Below are 19,758 nucleotides of genomic sequence, written 5' to 3' on the forward strand. Positions count from 1 at the left end.
TGAGTCAGAGAATCTGGGAAATGCCTTTTGAATATTTTTTAACTCTGGGAGTTGCTGATGATCAGCCAGGTTTAAGAAATGCTGCATTCTCTTCTTTAGTTTGCATAATTACCCTGAAGTTTGTTAGCCTCATTTTTAGGATGATGAGACCAAGGTTTGTAGAGAGGCTAATAAACCTGTTCAAAGAGAGACAGCTAGTGTCAGAACTTGAATTTAAACTTGGCCTGTCTTCATCAAAAACCAATATATGTTTTTATTATTACTATTGAACATGTTGAATACATTCTGTTTCAGGAATTATACTAAGTGCTTTCTTTACATTAGCTCATAACAGCCTATTAAGTAGGTTTCATTTTTCTCTTTAGAGGTGAGATAACTGAGACATAAAGAAGTAACTAGCCTAGGGTCACAGGATATCAAGTGGCAGTGTTAGAATTCAAACCAGGATTGATGCCGGAGAGTCCAGTGTCTGTGCTCTTGCTATTACTTTATTGGCCAAACTCTGGATCTGGACCTAGATTTGGGAGTTGGCATTCTAGAGATGGTGGTTGAATTCTTGTAGAAAGAGAGTGGTTAAAGCAGATGAAAGGACTATAGACTGAGCCTTTAGTAATATCTACTTTAGGGTTGGGGAAGGGACATAGGCTGCAGGCAGATGGTGTCAAAATTAAAAACAGTAGCCAGAGGATAAGACCAATTAGAGAATGAGAGTTGACCTGGAAGTCAGCTAAAAGCTTTTTGGGCTGGTTGCAGTGCTAGAGCTTTCAAGGTAATTGGGGCATGTGAACTCACAAAACAGCATGGGGTAATAAAGAAGGATATCAGGAGTACTTTCAAATCTATGTTATTTTAGCTTGCTTGCCAGCTTGCATTTGAATAATGTAAATAAGGAATTTGGGATATTCTGATTGGCACATGGTAAATTTGCTTGGAGTTGAGCAGAATGACTTGGCATGGCAACTTCACAACATAGCGGGTAAGGAGTAAGTGTTTCGGACTGTCAGGATTCGACTCCCAGCTCCACTCCTTTTTGGCTCTATGACCTTAAACAAATTACTTAACCTTTAGTGGCTATATTCTCTTTTTCAAAAAATGGAAACAATACTAATGTTTCCCTTCTCAGTTTTTTGTAACAATTAAGTGACTTAATCGTTGTAAATCTTTTTGTTTGTTTTTAATAAAGGTCTCATTTATTTTTAACAGCTTTCCTGAGGTGTAGTTTATATACCAAACAATTCAACCATATAAGGTATACAATTCAATGATTTTTAGCATATTCAGATATGTGCCAACATCATCACAATTATAGAACATTTTAATCACCCCAAAAGAAACTTCATATTCTTTAGACATCATCTCCTTACCCAGCTACCCACTCACTCCCACAACCTCCTCCAACCCAAGGCAACACACATGCACATTTCTTTATCTATTCATCTATCGAAAAGCTTGTAGGTTGTTTCCTACCTTGGCTATTGTGAATAATGCTGCAATGGACATGGGAGGTGCAAATATCTCTTTAAGATACTTAATTCATTTCTTTAGGTATACACTCAGAAGTAGGATTGCTGTGTCACATGGTACATTTTTAAATTTTTTAAGCAAATTCCGTACTAGGTTGGAGGGGGAGGTGATTGTAGACAACTATACTTGAATAACAATAAAATAATTTTTTAAAAAATGAACAAAGGACCTAATTAGATATTTTTCCAGATAAGACATACAAATGGCCAACAGGTACATGAAAAGGTGCTCAGCATCACTAATCATCAGAGAAAGGCAAATCAGAATCACAATGAGATTATTATCTCACACCTGTTAGAATGGCTATTATTTAGAGGACATAAGATAAGTGCTGGTGAAGATGTGGAGAAAAGGGCACCTTTGTGAACTTTGGGTAGATATATAAATTGATAAAATCATTGTAAATCTTGAATTTGTGCTTATGGAGCTGCTAGAAAAGAGGTCAGTATTAGCAGTTGTTACTAAAATGACCCCTCGTGACCTCAAACTGCACTTGTGGTGTGAGTATCCATCATTTTACTCAGTGTTTTGTTTGGTTCATCTGTTGCAAAAGGACACCGTGAATTGTTTTTTGATGTTATTCATATTTATTTGAACTTCTTTCATAGCTTACTTTGATGCCAAAAAGAAAATTAAAACCAAGCTCTGTGCAGGTTGATTTAAGTGATTATTTTGGCACCTACTTGTGATTGAAGTTAGAATTTGATGCTTTTATATCATACTTGGAGTCAGTCCACACATCCTATTAGATTTGTGATGCAAGAAGGTTCACTTAATTCATAAAACACAATTCTCTAGATTTACAGAGGTCTTGGGGATGTTGTAGACAGTAAGTCTAAAGACAATTCTGTTTTAAATCTTTTATTAGTGATTACTGATGTGTCTGACATCAAGAGTAATTTCTGAAAACTATTTGTGAGTTTATAGTCTAATATCCAATGAAAGAAAATTTATAGCAGAGATTATGGAATTTTATACTCAGAATGACTCTTTAGGGGTCTGTTTGGACTCCTTTATTGTACAGCTGGGGAAAATGCTGGAAAGACAGTTAAGTGACTTGCCTGAAGTCACAAAGCTAGGTAGGTAGTAAAGAGTGAAGACTGAACTGGGTCTCTTATCTCCAGTCCTAACTTGTCTAACACATGCTTATGTTATCATTTCTGTCCAAACAGAAGTAGATGTGAAATCAAGAACGTAATATGAATTGGTGTCTCTTATTAGGATCTGGCCTATTTTTGGTAACTCTGTCAAGCTTATCTCTATGAGACTATTCACAGGGACAAAGTGGCCTGTGAAGCATTTTTTTTTTAATTTTTATAAGAATTTATCTGAGCCAAACTAATAACATATGCTGGGGAACAAGCTCTCAAATGCTCCTGGCCTGTGAAGCATTTTAAAAACAAGTTTTTTAGGGAGATAAATTTTTAATGTTTTATCATATTTCATTTTCTTTAATGGCAAAAGACCACTTACATAATATTCCTGTATATAAGGAAGAAATAGGATTAAAAGAACATTCTTTGGGTCTCTGTCTCTTTTTAAATAGGAAATACTTAAAGCCAAATTTTCATTCAAATGAAGATAAGAAATGATACCTCTTAGTAGAGGAAGATGACAAGTGATTAGTTTCCAGTTTTATATGTAGTTTAGGTTAGTTGGAAGCTTTTGAAATTGAGTGTATTGAAGCTTTAATGTATACCCAGGTTGGATGAGCAGTTTTAATTAAAACATCTCTATTTTGAGATTAATTACTTTCTGTACTCTGAGATTAATGAGGCCCAGTCATGTTGTGGATACCCTATAAATATTAGTTTGGAAATTAGGAAATACTTTGGTATTTTAAAATCTCACATGTAGTATAGTATCATATATTCTTTCTTAAATCTGGGAATACTCAACTATATCAAATTTACTATAGTTCAACTTAAAAAAAAATGTTTCCGTCCTACATAACTTTTAAAACTCTTTATTTGAAAATAACTTCAAATTTGTAAAAGTTACAAAAAGTAAAACTAATACCTCTTTCTGTGTATGTATATACATACATATATGTGTGTGTATCTACAAGGTCTGCCCAGAAAAAGTCCAGCCATTTTTAATATAACGAGAATGGTGTGAACCTGGCAGCCAAGGAAAGTGGACTGGAATGCACATGTAAGAACAATGATGACTTCACTGTCCTAGTCAATGGGGTAGATGCCATTGAGTGATCATGTGTACTCTGGCCGTCACATTCAAAATGACTGAGTGACTAAAGCAACAAATTTGTGTCAAATTTTGTGTAAAGCTGAAACATTCCCCCATGGAAACTATTTAAATCATTCAGAAGGTCTTAGCTATGAGCAGCAGGTGATTGACAGCTTCATGACAACACACCTGCTCATGCATCACATCTGGTGCAGAAGTTTTTGGTGAAACATCAAATCACCCAGGTGACTCAGCCCCACTACAGCCCAGATTGCTGCCCTGAGACTTTTGGCTTTTCCCAAAACTAAAATCGCCTTTGAAAGAGAAGAGATTTCACACTGTCGATGAGACTCAGGAAAATACAACAGGCAGCTGATGGCGATTAGGAGAACTATGTGAGGTCCCAAGGTGCCTACTTTGAAGGGGACTGAGGCGTCATTGTCCAATGTACAATGTTTCTTCTATCTTGTACTTTCTTCAATAAATGTCTCTGTGTTTTATATTACATGGCTGGATACCTTCTGGACAGACCTTGTATGTACATATGGATACAATTTTTTTCTGAACCATTTGAACTTGTTACATTATGCCCCATTTCCTAAGTATTTCAGTGCACTTCCTATGAATAAAATTTTTGGTTTTTTAATATATTTTATTGATTATGTTATTACAGTTGTCCCATTTTCCTCCCCTTCACTCCTCTCCACCCCTTACACCTCCTCCCACCCACATTCCCCCCTTTTAGTTCATGTCCATGTGTCATACATCTAAGTTTGGCTTCTACATTTCCCATACTGTCCTTACCCTCCCCCTGTCTGTTTTCTACCTACCATCTATGCTACTTATTCTCTGTACCTTTTCCCCCTCTTTCCTCCTCCCTTTCTCCTGTTGCTAACCCTCCATGTGATCTCCATTTCTGTGGTTCTGTCCCTTTGCTTAGTTTGCTTAGTTGTTTGCTTAGTTTGTTTTTGTTTTTGTTTTAGGTGTGGTTGTTAATAATTATGTTTGCTGTCATTTTACTGTACATGTTTTTTATCTTCTTTTTCTTAGAGAAGTCCCTTTAACATTTCATATAATAAGGGCTCGGTGATGATGAACTCCTTTAACTTGACCTTATCTGGGAAGCACTTTATCTGCCCTTCCATTCTAAATGAAAGCTTTGCTGGATAGAGTAATCTTGGATGTAGGTCCTTGCCTTTCATGACTTGGAATACTTCTTTGCAGCCTCTTCTTGCCTGCAAGGTCTCTTTTGAGAAATCAGCTGACAGTCTGATGGGAACTCCTTTGTAGGTAACTGCCTCCTTTTCTCTTGCTGCTTCTAGGATTCTCTCCTTACTTTTAATCTTGGGTAATGTAATTATGATGTGCCTTGGTGTGTTCCTCTCTGGGTCCAACTTCTTTGGAACTCTCTGAGCTTCCTGGACTTCCTGGAAGTCTATTTCCTTTGCCAGATTGGGGAAGTTCTCCTTTAGTGTTTGTTCATATAACTTTTCCACTTGTTGCTCTTCCTCTTCCTCTTCTCCTTCTGGTACCCCTATAATTCAGATGTTGAAACGTTTAAAGTTGTCCTGGAGGTTCCTAAGCCTCTCCTCAATATTTTGAATTCTTGTTTCTGCATTCTTTTCTGTTTGGTTGTTTCTTTCTTCCTTCTGGTCCACTCCATTGATTTGAGTCCCAGTTTCCTTCCCATCACTATTGGTTCCCTGTACATTTTCTTTTATTTCACTTAGCATAGCCTTCATGTTTTCATCTAATTTGCGACGAAATTCAACCAATTCTGTGAGCATCCTGATTACCAGTGTTTTGAACTGTGCATCTGGTAGGTTGGCTACCTCTTCATTGCTTAGTTGTATTTTTTCTGGAGCTTTGATCTGTTCTTTCATTTGGGCCATTTTTTTTGTCTTGACATGCCTGTTACATAGTGAGGAGTGGAGCCTTAGATGTTTACTAGGTCTGGGTAACCCACGTCACTGCATTGTGACACTGTATGTGGGGCAGGTGTCCGAGAGGGAACAATGGCACTTGCTCTGCTCTCTGCTGGATTTCAGTCACTTCCCCCACTTTCCACAAGCAAATTGGGTCCTTCTGGTGCTGATACCCGTGTGGGTGGGTTTGTGTACATTCTAGGACCCTGTGGGTCTCTCCAGCGAACTCTCCTGTGAGGCTGGGAGTTTCTCCTGGCACATAAATCCCCACACTTGTTTTCCATCAGTGGTTTGAGGCTTTATTTCCTCACGCTGTAGCCCTGGGTTGCGTGGTCTCTCCTGCTACCCAGTTTCACCTGGTTTATCTGCCTGCAAATGTGGGGCCATCTGGTCCACCAGCCACCTTGCTGCGCCCCTGTCCACAATCCGCTGCCTCACTGAGTCCCGCCGAGTCTACCCACTGTTGCGTTGCCGAGAGCCCTCTCTGCCCCTCCAACCAGTCCAGATGAATGTGTCTTCTTTAACTTCTTGGTTGTTAGACTTTCATACAGTTTGATTTTCTGTCAGTTCTGGTTGTTTTTTGTTTTTAAATTGTTGTTGTCCTTCTTTTGGTTGTGCGAGGAGGCACAGTATGTCTACCTATGCCTCCATCTTTGCTGGAAGTCAGAATAAAATGTTTTCTATATGAAACACATTATAATTGCTCTGACCCTCATTGCTTGGTGGGTTGTGCATCGTAATGCAAACTGAAAAGTTGCCAGTTCAATTTGTGGTAGGAGCACATGGATGGATCACGTTCGGGCCATGACCCCAGTTGGGGGCTGGCAGGAGGCAGCCAATCAACATTTCTCTCACATCATTGTTTCTCTTCCTTTCTCCTTCTCTTCCTCTTTCTCTAAAAATAAATAAATCTTTTAAAATTTCAAAAAGCACATTATAGTTATTAAATTCTTAATTATATATTGATAGAATATTTTTATCTACTCCATCATCTATGTTCCAGTTTTGTCAGGTAGCTAATAAAACTACAGCCTTTTGCCCTCCAGTATAGGGTCTAGAGTTAGGAATTGCATTTAATTGTCATGTCCTTTAGACTTCTTTTGAATCTGGAGTATTTCCATGGCTTTTCTTTGTTTTTTATGACATTGATGTCTTTTAAAAATATAGTGTTTTTTAATTTGTTTGCTTTTTCCTCATAATTAGGTTGAGGTTATGCATTCTCAGTCAGAGCACTACATGGGTAATAGTGACATTTGATAACCATCTGACCCCAGTGGTGATGTTAATTTTGATCACCCAGTGAAGATGCTGTCTGATTTATCCACTGTATAGATTTTGAGTTTTTTTTCTTTTTCTTTTTCTGTAGCTCATAAGCAGTCTGTGGGAAGATACTTTAAGACAAAATACCTTAGATTTAGCATCCTTTAATGATTTTTATCAGATTCAGTCTTTGCCATGATTATTGCAAAAAGAAGATTATCTCATTCTAGTAGTCTCTCCACACTTACTGGTTAGTCTTTGACTTTCTCCTGTGAGCAAGTACCCTTCTTCCTCTTGTCTATTTATTTATTATGTATTATCAGTGTGGACTCAGCAATTCATATATTACTGTACTTAATATTTTGGTTCTTAGCTTGTCCAGATTTAGCTCGGGGGAGATTTTTCCACGTGCCAAGCTCCCATGAATTTTTTCTCCGATCATTTTTTTAACATTTCTTTTCCTTCTGGCATCACAAAATATTTTGGGCTCTTCTTGGACCTATTCTGTCCCAACCATGTAAATCAGGCATGTACCTGAGGAATCCAGCTCCTTTTAGGGGAAATGGTATTAGATACCAAGATCTGAGCACTTAGGTATGCTTGCTGCTACTGAGATATCTTTGGGCTTTCTTAGCACACAAAGCTAAGAGATTCTCTCTCTCTCTCTCTCTCTCTCTCTCTCTCTCTCTCTCTCACACACACACACACACACACACACACACACACAATGTGCATATTTTAGATGTCAGACCACATACCAGTGCCTTCCATTTCAATTTGTCTCCTCCCAGAATATTTTGTCTTTTTCCACTAGAGAGAACCCCAGCTTTCAATAATATCAACATTTACTCACTTGCTCAATCTTGAAATATATTTACAAGTACTTTCAGAATTGATTTGCCTGTATAATTAGTAAGCAAACCTAAAAAGAGTGAGGAGTTTGTAAATCTTTCCTTCATGCCCCAGACTGAGGGTATATTAGTCAAATATTGTGTTAATAAGTTACATTAGTTCTTTCTTTCATCTTTTTCTTTCTCTCCCTCTGTGTAGTTATGTTATTCTTTTGAAATAAAATTAGGTTCATTTGTTTTAGTTTGCTTTCAGGTATAGGTTCCTCCACATTTCCATTCTTATTGTTTTAATTTTATTTTCTGTATATGTAGAATATTAACATGCTCTCAAAAATTAATACTATACAAAACCTACCATGTTTTACTTTATTTCCACTTCTCTTTTTATTAAGGAAAAAGATTTATTAAGTAAAGGGGCATTTATTATACCTGTGTTCAGTTTTGTGGTTAGTATTGAAAATAAATTTTGTCTATTGAGAAGATTATAAAGAAACTTAATTTTTGGAAACATACTTGAGTCTCATTGATTTGTAACTTTAATTCCTGGGTACAGTGGTTCGGAATGATTTTCCCATTCCGTCGTGCCAGAATTACAGTAACTTACAGTAACTCCCATGTTTTCAGTAACATTCACTCCATGCTGCCATGATTGGTAGAGGTGGGAGTGCAGAAGGGATGAGAATGCTTGCTACAGGATTAATAAGGATATTACAGCCTTCTAAATGGATTGGTCAGGGAAAATCTCAGAGATTCATATTACACAAAAGACCAGTGACTATGTAATGAGACAAAAACAATTAGGCAAACAAACACAAAAATTTTAGTTCCAGATTAATATAAGAAAGAAGAAATACCACCATAGTGCCTTAACTGTGCTGTATCAAATGTATCTTGCTTTGTTTTCCCACAAAGGCATTTGAGTAAGAATTCTGTGGCTTAATGATAATCTCAGCAGCATGTCTGAAAAGTCACAGTTAGATGATTTATACCCATCCTCTATTTACCATTTCTAATAATGTGTATATTAGGTTTATAAATCTTTAATGCAGGATAAACCTTTGTCATAGCAGCTATAATCTAGCTGGTTGAAAGAACTAAAGGTGTTTTGATGGGAAGTGTCATCATAGAGCTATGTTTTTGTCTTTTCTACAGCCTTAATACAGATACTGGCAGCTGCTGTAGCTGAGCGAGATGTGGTTTATTTCACCTTTGGGGACTCAGAGTTGATGAAAGACATTTACAGCATGCATACTTTTCTTACTGAAAGGAAGCTGACTGTTGGTAAGTAGGAGATAGTTTTGACACTGGTGTCTAGATAGATTTAGCAGGAGGAACGCTTGCTAAATCTGCATGGATCACAGTAAATAAGAAAACATGAAGTGTGATTTTGAGGGTTGGGAGGACAAAGTCTTAGAGAGGCAACATTTGTAGAATCATTTTTTCTGACAAAGTGTCATCCACAATCTTGAAAGAGTTTATGAGCTTATTAAAATAAGGCTAAGAAAGTGGAGTTAGTGTTCATTTTTATGTTTGTGTGTGTACTAAACTAAAAACTAAAAGAAGTAAGGTATAGGAAGGTAAGTTCAAACCTAAGAGGCCTTATTCTAAGTCCTATTTATCAGATATGCCAGCATGCTCATCTAGTATATTTCAGCTGGACATGATAGGCCTTGCTACCACAGGAGCTTAATGTAGAATTAGAGTCACCATTAACTACCAAAACAAGGCTTGATAATGCACTATACAGGGTGGACAAAAGTAGGTTTACAGTTGTTCATATGGAAAAGAAATCAATAATTAATAAATAATAATGTAATAATAAATAATAATACAAGAATAAATTCTGTTTCATGTACTCACAGCTGTAAACCTACTTTTGCCCCATCCTGTATAGCTGTTGTAATCATGAGCTAATAAGTAGTTTCTTTAAGGTATTGATACTCTATTTTCAATAGTCAACTTTAAGCATATATTACTTAAAGATAAAGCTGAGTGTTCTTTAGTAATTTTATCCATCTGCATACCTTAATGTACAAATTGTTCTGGCCTTTTACTCTCCAGGAGAAGTATATAAGCTCTTGCTACGATATTACAACGAAGAATGTAGAAACTGTTCCACCCCTGGACCAGATATGAAGCTTTACCCATTCATATATCATGCTGTTGAGTCCTGTGCAGAGACTACCAACCAGCCAGGACAAAGGACCGGGGCCTGAGGAGCAGAGTAAATAGAACTTCCTTCTTTCCACCTCCTAGCAGAAACATCCTGTTAGAGTTGTCAGGTGTAATATATGAACTGACTGAATATAAATGTGTATATAATCCATACTTCTATGCAAGAATGCAGTCCCTTCCACGCACATACCATTGTCAGTTTGTACATCTAAGTCCTCTCAGTTTTTTCCCATTTTTTCTATTTCAGTCTTCATTCTTTGATTGTTCTTTCTTTGCCCATCAGATTTCTTGGGAAATCTCATGAAAAGTTGTTCTCATCCCATCAGGTCTCTTTATGATACCTGTGTGTGATACAAACTGCCTCTGCAGCCAGCAGAGACCAGTGGTATATGGAAGAAGCTGGAAACCAAGAACCTCTCTGGGTTTGCTGAAGATATCTCTGTGAACCTTTCATCCCCAACTTTTGTTATGATATAGTTTGAGTTTTTGATTTTTGAAATTTAAGACTTGGGGTTTTTTATGCATGTTACACAATATACATCTCCTTGGTTAAGACAGTTTTGTAGTCAAGAAAGAATAATTTCCAGAAATAGTTCTTTTGAGACATCACCTTCATCTATTATGGTTTGTCCATCCTGTTTCCTCTGATCAGGTTTTATTGATAATGGTTTCAGAAACTGACCAAGATGGAAGAAAAGGTAGAATAAAAGAGAACTTCCCCAAATGGTGTTTAAAAATAATAGATTCAAGAAAGCTGAAGGACTTTTTGTTTCTTGGGATTTTTTTTCTTTTTAAATTAGTATTATTGTTTGTTTCTTGGTGATTGAGGCATATTCATACAACCAAAGTTTAAGAACTTGGAACTTAGTTCTGATTTGTATATAGTGAAGTTTCTCTGATATTCAAAGGTTATATAGCTAATAAATTTTCATTAACAGCCATTTGTCAGAAACTCCCATATTATCTATATTTTATATATAATATATCTTCTTTAAGTGTGTCTGTGTGCAACCATGTAAAATCTAAATAAAACTGGAGTTGTGGAAATGATTATGTTTAAGCTTTATTAGTCTCTATTTAAAATCTTTTATTTACAGTTGTGTCCATTTAAAACTGGCAACAAACAAATAATATCTTTCGAAGGTTAAAGTGAAAGACAGTACCAATTCTGTATTAATGGAGAATAGAGTTTAATCACAGAATGACTTATTTCTATTTCTAAAGTAATCCTAAACCATATTGTTCTCTATTTTCCCAGACGAGGGTGATTTAAGATATTTATTGTCTTGTTAGGGAAGAGAGGTATAAACCATTTGCTCCCAATGTCCTTGGTTAGGGGAGGTAAGGTCTTGCAATTCACCAGCTGGTATAAGTTATTCAAATTGTTTGGCCTTGTTTAATTTTTTATCTCAGAGCCCTGGCTGGCGTAGCTCAGTGAGTAGAGCGTAGGCTGCGAACCAAAGTGTCGCAGGTTCAATTCCCAGCCAGGGTACATGCCTAGGTTGCAGGCCATAACCCCCAGCAACCGCACATTGATGTTTCTCTCTCTCTCTCTCTCTCTCTCTCTATCTCTCTCTCCCCCCCTCCCCTCTCTAAAAATAAATAAATACAAAAATTTTTTATCTCAGTTTCCCTATTCTACTTGCCCAGTAATTTTCCTAGCTTTTTACTATCCTGTCAACAGCATCAGTATTGGCTTGGCCAGTATTGGCTAGGGAATCTGTATTCCCTATTCCACTTGGCCCCAGAAAATGGGGGCTTGGCCAATGTCTGTAACTTTTTTACTTGTATAGATTGAAAGGTTAATGGAATTTGGCACCTATGGTAGCCACTTAATGAAGTTATTTTACCATAGTAACTAAGATTTTTATTCATCTTCCTAAGTCCAAGGTGTCTGGGGCTCTATTTCTGCTCTTACTAAAGTCATCTCTTCCTTTCCAACTCATTCTGTGTTTTGGTAAAATTCATAGTTATATTTTATTTCTTTATTCTGTCTCCATATTTTTTTCTGTCTCATCTAGCCCCAAGACTAAGTGAACAGTTTTTTAAAACACTGTGTGAAGAAAAGTACAGGATGGTTCATATGGTAGCCAAGTTGTTACATCTAAGTAAGAAGACCACCCAGCCTAATATTCCAGAACACAGAATCTACAGCTCTTAGAGCTGAACTGAGCCAGCTAACTGACTACTTCTCTTGCTATTGAGGGGTTACCAGAATAAAACCTGCCTAGGGGATTGGATCAGATGGTATATAACAGAACTAATGTCCTTTTTTTCTTTTTTAGGAGAGAGGAAGGTGGGAAGAACATAATTACTTTGTTCTTAAAGGTCTTCTGGGAAAAGAGAAGAAAATCAGACATCTAATTAACATTTATCTATTCTAAGATATTTAACAGCACTTTTTATTCTCTTTCATTTGGGGTTTATTGGTTTATTTCACGTTGTTTGCCCTCCCTTCTTTAATCTGTTAAGGTATGAAAGGATATTTTTAGTTTAGAATTCTTAAGTTTTACTACAGCTTCTTGGTTTTTACTTTCTATCTAGCTTACTCAAATGTACAATAACAGTTTAAGGAAACAATGTGGAATAGTGGAAAGGACATGAGATTTTAAATCAGACAAGCTAGGTTAAAATGCTAGCCACCTCCCTAGCTAATATTTTAACTTTTTCTAAATAAACTGAATTCTTGAGCCACTTAACTCATCCAAGAAAAATGGGCTTTTAGTACCTATTGGGAAATGCTATATATATGTAAAGTAACAGTCATAGGGGTCTGGTACATGATTGGTGCTCAGTAAATATCAACTCTTATAGTTGATCAGGAAACATATATGGAACACCTACTGTATATTAGGTATTGTGCTAAGTTGCTTTTTACATATTTTAGCTCATTTTTCCAGTAAGTTAACAGATGCCCAGAGTTTAGGGAATACCATCACACCTTTCAGGAGTTCATTATGAAGAGTCTTGCTCTGTCATGCCTGTAAGGGATCTATTAGAGCAAAGGCTCTGATACTCTGTTATCTACAAAGTTCCTAGTAAAACTTATTCTTTATCATGAATGACTAGTTATCAGTGAGGTACACTAAATTATCTCTGAGAGAATTATCTTTTTTCTTTAAGATTTTATTTATTATTTTTAGGGAGAAGGAAGGGATGGAGAAAGAGGGAGAGAAACATCAATGTGTGAGAGAAACATTGATCAGTTGCCTCTTGCACACACCCCAGCCAGGGACCTGGCCTACAACCTAGACATGTGCCCTGACTGGAAATCAAACCAGTGACCTTTGCCTTTGTGGGATGATGCTTAACCAACTGAGCAGTGCAGATCAGGGCTATCTGTTTTCTTGCTGGTTAAGTGAAATTAAGAGCAGGCAGACCCAAATCAGTATTTAAGAGAGAGGTAGATAAGGAGATCAAACCAGGCTCCATGATTGCTATACACATACTTAACCAATATATATTGCTGTAGAAACCAAATATTGATGAAACGCCACCCCCTCCAAGAATATGATAGAGCAAAGAATTCATTGAGTTGAAGAGAAGTGGTTGTATAAGATGCTCACTAGTTTTTTTCTGTCTTCTGTGTAGCTGCACATTCATGGCTTTTTTTTTTTCCTGGTGTAAGGAAGACCTGAAAACTGATGTGTGCTTTAAAAATAAAGATTTAGCAGTCCTGTACTTTCTCTCAACTCTGTGGATTGGCCCCAATCCTTTGCCTTGTAGGGAAGGAAAAGACAGCCATTGCTAGAACACGAGCTCAGAATATTTAATCCTGTCTTTTGGGGGCTGGGATAGATATGTATTAGAACAAAGTGGTACGTATTAGAACACATTGCTACAATCCATTGACCCACTGCTCTTTTCTGTGCTAATACAGGAGTGCCCTTAGTGTCCCTTCACCAGATCCCACACAGATCTACAGAGCCTTTTGAGTGGAAGATTTCCCAAACAAGACAACAATCACTGCATGTGTTCATCTAATAATGGTTTTATCTTTTCTTGTTTATTTTAAATGTAAGGTTAACATGTCATGATGGCCTTCAACTTGGGGATAAGGAGAGTTCTGTGCTAGTATTTTTGTGATTTTCCTAGGAAGAAAACAAATTCTGTTCCCCTTGTGACCACCTCTTTTTTCTCAAATGCCACTTTTGAGATTTCATGTGCATGCTCTCATTTAAAAAATTTAGAGTGTGTCTTAGGCATTTGGTGAAAGTTTTTACACATAGATTTGTTATTCCACATCAGGTATTAAGGAAGTAGAGAGGGTAATTGGCATGAGGAACATTCCAAAGGTCAAGAGAATTCTGATTGAATTAGTTTTCCTTCCTTACCTAGGGTCCTGAGGTCATGTTTCCTAATTTTCATCTTCTGTCAGGAGAGCTTAAATCAGGGTCAGAGAAGATGTCTTAAAGGTTCTGAGGACACTGTCCTTCCATCCACTGACATGTTTATAGATGCTTATGAGTGCCTTCTCTGGGCAATCACTGAATTCCTTGCTCAGGGGTACAAAGACAAATGACTTGTCTTCTGCATTCAGACCTAAACTGAGATCTAAACTGAGAGAGAGGATAAGTGATCTAAACTCTTACAAGTAGTTTTTGGAGGGTTTTTTGGTGTTTTTTTTTTTACTATACTGTTCCAATCCAATCAAAAAAAAATTCATTTACACTATCAATTTAGCAACCTGAATAGACCCCTGTGTCTTGTCAGTTCACCATAGAGTTGAACTCTTACACATCTACCTCTTTTGGAGAGTGTGTAAACAAATGGCCTAACTTATAGTGTTAAAAAGGGCTACCTGAATGCCCTTGCCTTAATATAGGAGCTGGCATTCAGCACCTGCCGTTTTGAGCTCTGGCCATCTTGATTCTTAAAAAGTAGCACTGGAGGCTAAAAAGTAGATTTATTAATGGAAAATGATACTTTTACCCATAGGTGCATCCATACAGGGTAGGTAAAAGGTCAAGTTTCTTCTATTTTTGCTGAAATTATATTGTGTCAGTCTGAATATTACACATTTGACCAACAAAAAGTGAAGACAGTTTAACAAATAAATTTTACTTGATATCAGAGTATTTCAAAATACGGGGGCCTTGAGGATTGAATAGTAAAAGGCGTCTTTGGTTGTGAGAAGCTGAAGACCATCATGTCAGAATGTTGCATTTTCTGTTAAGGTTTGTTAACAGTAACCTATAAATTTAGACATAAAAATTCAGCATTTGGGAAAAAATATAGTCATGGTAGAATTGGTAATAGCCGAAAACATATACCCTAATCTGCTATTGAGTATGTATGAAGTACAATATTTCAGAGTATTCATTTATTCCATAGATACCATAGTTCACTAATTACAAAATCTGTTTTTCACATTGTGATATCTAAAATCCAAATACTTCTAAAAGTTGATGGTATATCATAATGTAATGTGCAGTAATGTTTTAAAAGTGGTACATAAAGTAAACGTATTTAAAATCTGTGGCATCTTACAAACATATCTGAAGAAACATGGTGATTTGAATGCCAACTATGTACCACTCACTCTTAAGCTTTGGAGCTCTAATTTCAACCAAGACAAACTGGATCCTTGTTAATCAAGTTTATATTGTACCAGAGAGCACAGACAAGAGCCAGTGATATGACTTAGAGTGGATGGTCAGGAAGTGTTGTTTCATTTAAGGAGAATTTCAGACATATACAAAAATAAAATAGAGTTATGAACCTGCATGCATGTATCACCCATCTTCAACAACTATCAATTCATAGCTAATCTCACTTGCTCTGTATTCCTACTCATTACTGACCCCAAATTAAGTTTATCTCAGACATTATATTTAATCTGTAAACCAATGTCTCTAAAAGACATTACTGCAATGTCATCACAAACACATTAAAATAATAGAGAAAGGACTTTTGATTCCAAATTTCTTTTCCCTATTCTTCCTGGTAAGTATAGCGAAAAATCCTGAACATGATGTATAAAACAAACATAAAACTGTGAAATGTGGGTGGAAGAGATGAAGGTACACTAGCTGGGAGAGTCTGGAGAACCGAGGAACAATACAGAGGTGAATTTCCTGGATTTCCTTATTTTTTCATATATCCTATACCGATTATTGGAGAAAGTAGCAACACAGAAATTTTGAGTTCAGATAAAGATCCCAGAAAATCCTTTCTAGCCAAAGAATCAGGAAAGGGGCAGCCTAACAAGACAGAACTTTTATTTAATAACCCCCTCTAGCCAAAACCACAGGAAGAAAACAGGCTTCATCACCAAGGACAATGTGTGGAGCCTAGACTCCCACCCTCTCCAGTTATAACAAGTATCCCAATCAGTTATATGGTAAAGAGGTTTGTTTGTTCCCCCCCCCCCCCCCAATGCAGTGTGAGTAGAGGACACATGGGAACACAACTTCTTCCTCCACCTGGGGCTAATGAGGCTCCACTCCCTCTTCCTAGTATATGTTCTCCCTCTTCCCATTAGGCAGTGTCAGAGGAAACCTGAGTCAGAACTTGCACCACTGCTCAGCAGAACACAGGCCACTTAAACACTTCTAACTACCATTCTGAATTGTCAGTGAAGAGCACATGGGGAGGAGTAACAGAGTGCTCCTCTTCCTAGCCAGGATTATATCAGCATTGCCTATGGTGGGGCCTGAACTACCCAGAAGTAACAAGGAGCTCCTCTACCCTGTATGTCAACCAAGGCAGATAGGAAAACCTGAACTTCTATCTCCACCCGGCTATAATGAGGCTCCCTAAGTGCAGTGGTATTAGAGGAGGCCTGCTAAAGCCCCAGATATAATGAAATCCAGTCTTACAACACAATATCCAAAATGTTCTGCTTGCAATGAAAGGTCACATATCAAGAACCAGAAAGATCTTGACTAACAAAAGACAACAGACAGCAACACTAAGATGGCACATAGAATTATCTGACTAATTATAAAGCAGCTATCATAAAAATATCCCTTTTGAAATAAATGAAAAGGAAGTCAAGGAAATAGAAAATCTCCTCAAAGAAATAGAGATATGAGAAAAAACAAATGGAAATTTTAGAACTAAGCAAGAACAGCTCAACTGCAGAAATAGGGAGAGTAAAGAAGAGAATCAGTGGACTTGAAGGTAGAACAATACAAATTAGTCAATCTAAGACAACAGAGAGAAAACAGACTGGAATAATAAATAGAGCTTCAGGGACATTTGAGACTATAAGAAATAATCTAACATCATTGCAAAGGGAAGAGAAAGAAAGTGGGGACTGAAAAAATAATTTAAGAAATAATTTCTAAACATTTCCCAAATCTGGCAAAAGACAGAAACCTACTTAATTCAGTAAGCTAATTGAATTCCAAATAGAGTAAACCCCAAAAATCCACACCAAAATGCATCCTAGTAAACCTTCTGAAAAGCAAAAGTATTTAAAGCAGTGAGAGATGACACAACACCTATAAGACAAGCACAATTCAAACAATGGATTTCTCATCAGGAACAATGGAGGCCAGAGGAAGTAGCATACCACATTCAAGTGCTGAAAGCAAAAGACTCAATACAGAATTCTATCCAGTGAAAATGTGATTCAGCAATGAAGGGGAAATCAAGATATTCTCAGATGAAGGAAAACTAAGATAATTTATTTGTAGTAGACCTGTCCAAAAAGAATGACTACAGAACATTCTTGAAACAGAAAGGAAGTGATAAAAGAAGGAATCTTGGAACATCAGGAAGGAAGAATAGCTATAATAAAAATATGGGTAAATACAATACACTTCATGAATTTTCTAAATTGTGTTTGTTGAAGCAAAAATTATAACTTTTTTGTGGTTTTCAATATATGTAGAGGGAATAAGACCGTTATAAAAGGAAGGGTATAAGAATATAAAGAAAAGTAAGGTTTCTGTACTTCACAAAAACTGGTAAAATGTCAGCATTAGTGGACTGTGGTAAATTATAAATTTATCATGTAATACCTGGAACAGCCAATCTAAAGACTCTATATAGAAATACATACTAAAAATAAAAAACAACACTTCAGACAAATCAAAATAGAATTTTAAAAAATGTTTATTTTTAAGTATTTTTTACTGCTTGTGCTGTTACAGTTGTCCCATTTTTTTCTCCCCTTTATTCCCTTTCACTCTGCACCACCCTCCCACCAGAGTTTCCCCCTTCTTAGTTCTTGTCCATGAGTTGTACATATAAGTTCTTTGGCTTCTCCATTTCCTATGTTATTCTTAACCTCCCCCTGTCTGTTTTGTACCTACCACTTAGGCTTCTTTTCCCCTGTACATTTTCCCCCATCCTCCCCACTGATAACTGTCCATGTGATCTCTAATTCTGTAATTCTGTTCCTGTTCTAGTTCTTTGCTTCATTTTGTTTCTGTTTTGTTGTTGTTGTTGTTGTTTGTTTTTTAGGTTCCATTGTTCATAGTTTTGATCATCTTCTTTTTCTTAGATTAAGTCCCTTTAACATTTTGTATAAGGGCTTGGTGATGATGAACTCCTTTAACTTGACCTTGTCTGGGAAGCACTTTATTTGCCCTTCCATTCTAAATCAAAGCTTTGCTGGGTAAAGCAATCTTGGATGTAGGTCCTTGCCTTTCATGCCTTGGAATACTTCATTGCAGCCCCTTCTTGCCTGCAAGGTCTTTTTTAAGAAATCAGCTGACAGTCTTATGGGAACTCCTTTGTAGGTAACTGTCTCCTTTCCTCTTGTGGCTTTTAAGATTCTCTCCTTATCTTGGGTAATGTAATTATAATGTGCCTTGTGTGCTTCCTTGGGTCCAGCTTCTTTGGGACTTTCTGAACTTCCTGGACTTCCTGGAAGTCTTTTTTCTTTGCTAGATTGGGAAGTTCTCCTTCATTATGTTTTCAAATAAGTTTTCAATATCTTGCTCTTCCTGTTCTCCTTCTGGCACCCCATGATTCGAATGTTGGAATGTTTAAAGTTGTCCCGGAGGTTCCTAAGCCTCTCCTCAATGTTTTGAATTCTTGTTTCTTCATTCTATTCTGGTTGAAAATCCTTCTTCTTTCTAGCCCAAATCATTGATTCGAGTCCCCATTTCCTTCCCTTCACTGTTGGTTCCCTGTGCATTTTCCTTTATTTCACTTTGCATAGCCTTCACTTTTTCCTCTATTTTGTGACCGTACTCATCCACTTCTGTGAGCATCCTGATTACCATTGTTTTGAACTCTGCATCTGATAGGCTGGCTATCTCTTGGTCTCTTAGTTCTATTTTTGGAGTTTTTGTCTGTTCTTTCATTTGGGCCACATTTGTCTTGGCACTCCTGTTACTTAGTAAGGGATAGTGTGTTAGGTATTCACCAGGGCGGAGCAACCCACATTGCTGGGTTGTGGTGCTATGTGTGGGAGGGGTCAGAGAGGGAACAATGTCATTTGCTAAGTTCTCAGCAGGCTTTCAGTCACTTCGTCCACTACCCACAAGTAAATTGGGCCCTTCTGGTGCTGATTCCTGGGTGTGTGGGTTTATGTACATTCTAGAACCCTGTGGGTCTCTACAACACACTCTCTTGTGAGACTGGGAGTTTTTCCCATTGCCTCAACATGCACAGATTCTTACAGCCAGAGGTTTTGATGATTTCTTTTGCCGTAATGGCATCCTGCGTTGCAGAGTCTTATGAGACTGCCCAGTCCTCCAGCTGTCACTTCACCCACCCTGGTTCCCCAGCCACTGCCTTGCTGCAAGTCCTCTCTTCCCCAGCTGCCCATCTCTGCCCCTCCTACCAGTCTGAATGAAAGTTTCTTCTTTAACTCCTTGGTTGTTGGACTTCCATACAATTCAATTTTCTGGCAGTTCCTGTTATTTTTTGTTTTT

The 19,758-nt window shown here is 37.2% G+C and overlaps 1 protein-coding gene across 6 annotated transcripts in view; it reads left to right on the top strand.

The window, feature by feature from the left end:
- The window catches only part of PARG (poly(ADP-ribose) glycohydrolase), a 216,280-nt gene extending 201,089 nt beyond the window's left edge, over positions 1-15,191 (top strand). For 4 of the 6 annotated variants that reach the window (XM_045841862.1, XM_045841859.1, XM_045841863.1 and 1 more), the window contains 2 exons: positions 8,900-9,028; positions 9,809-10,961. In XM_045841862.1, the coding sequence (XP_045697818.1) occupies positions 8,900-9,028; positions 9,809-9,963 (284 nt within the window). In that variant the 3' untranslated portion in view covers positions 9,964-10,961. Of the gene's footprint in view, positions 1-8,899; positions 9,029-9,808; positions 10,962-12,207 lie in introns of those variants that run through there. The other 2 variants (XM_045841861.1, XM_045841860.1) reach the window with 2 other exon arrangements.
- Positions 15,192-19,758: the final 4,567 nt, after the last annotated feature.

Source organism: Phyllostomus hastatus, unplaced genomic scaffold, assembly GCF_019186645.2.
Source record: "Phyllostomus hastatus isolate PE091 unplaced genomic scaffold, TTU_PhHast_1.1 phas_contig_38, whole genome shotgun sequence".
Classification (NCBI taxonomy): Eukaryota; Metazoa; Chordata; class Mammalia; order Chiroptera; family Phyllostomidae; genus Phyllostomus; species Phyllostomus hastatus.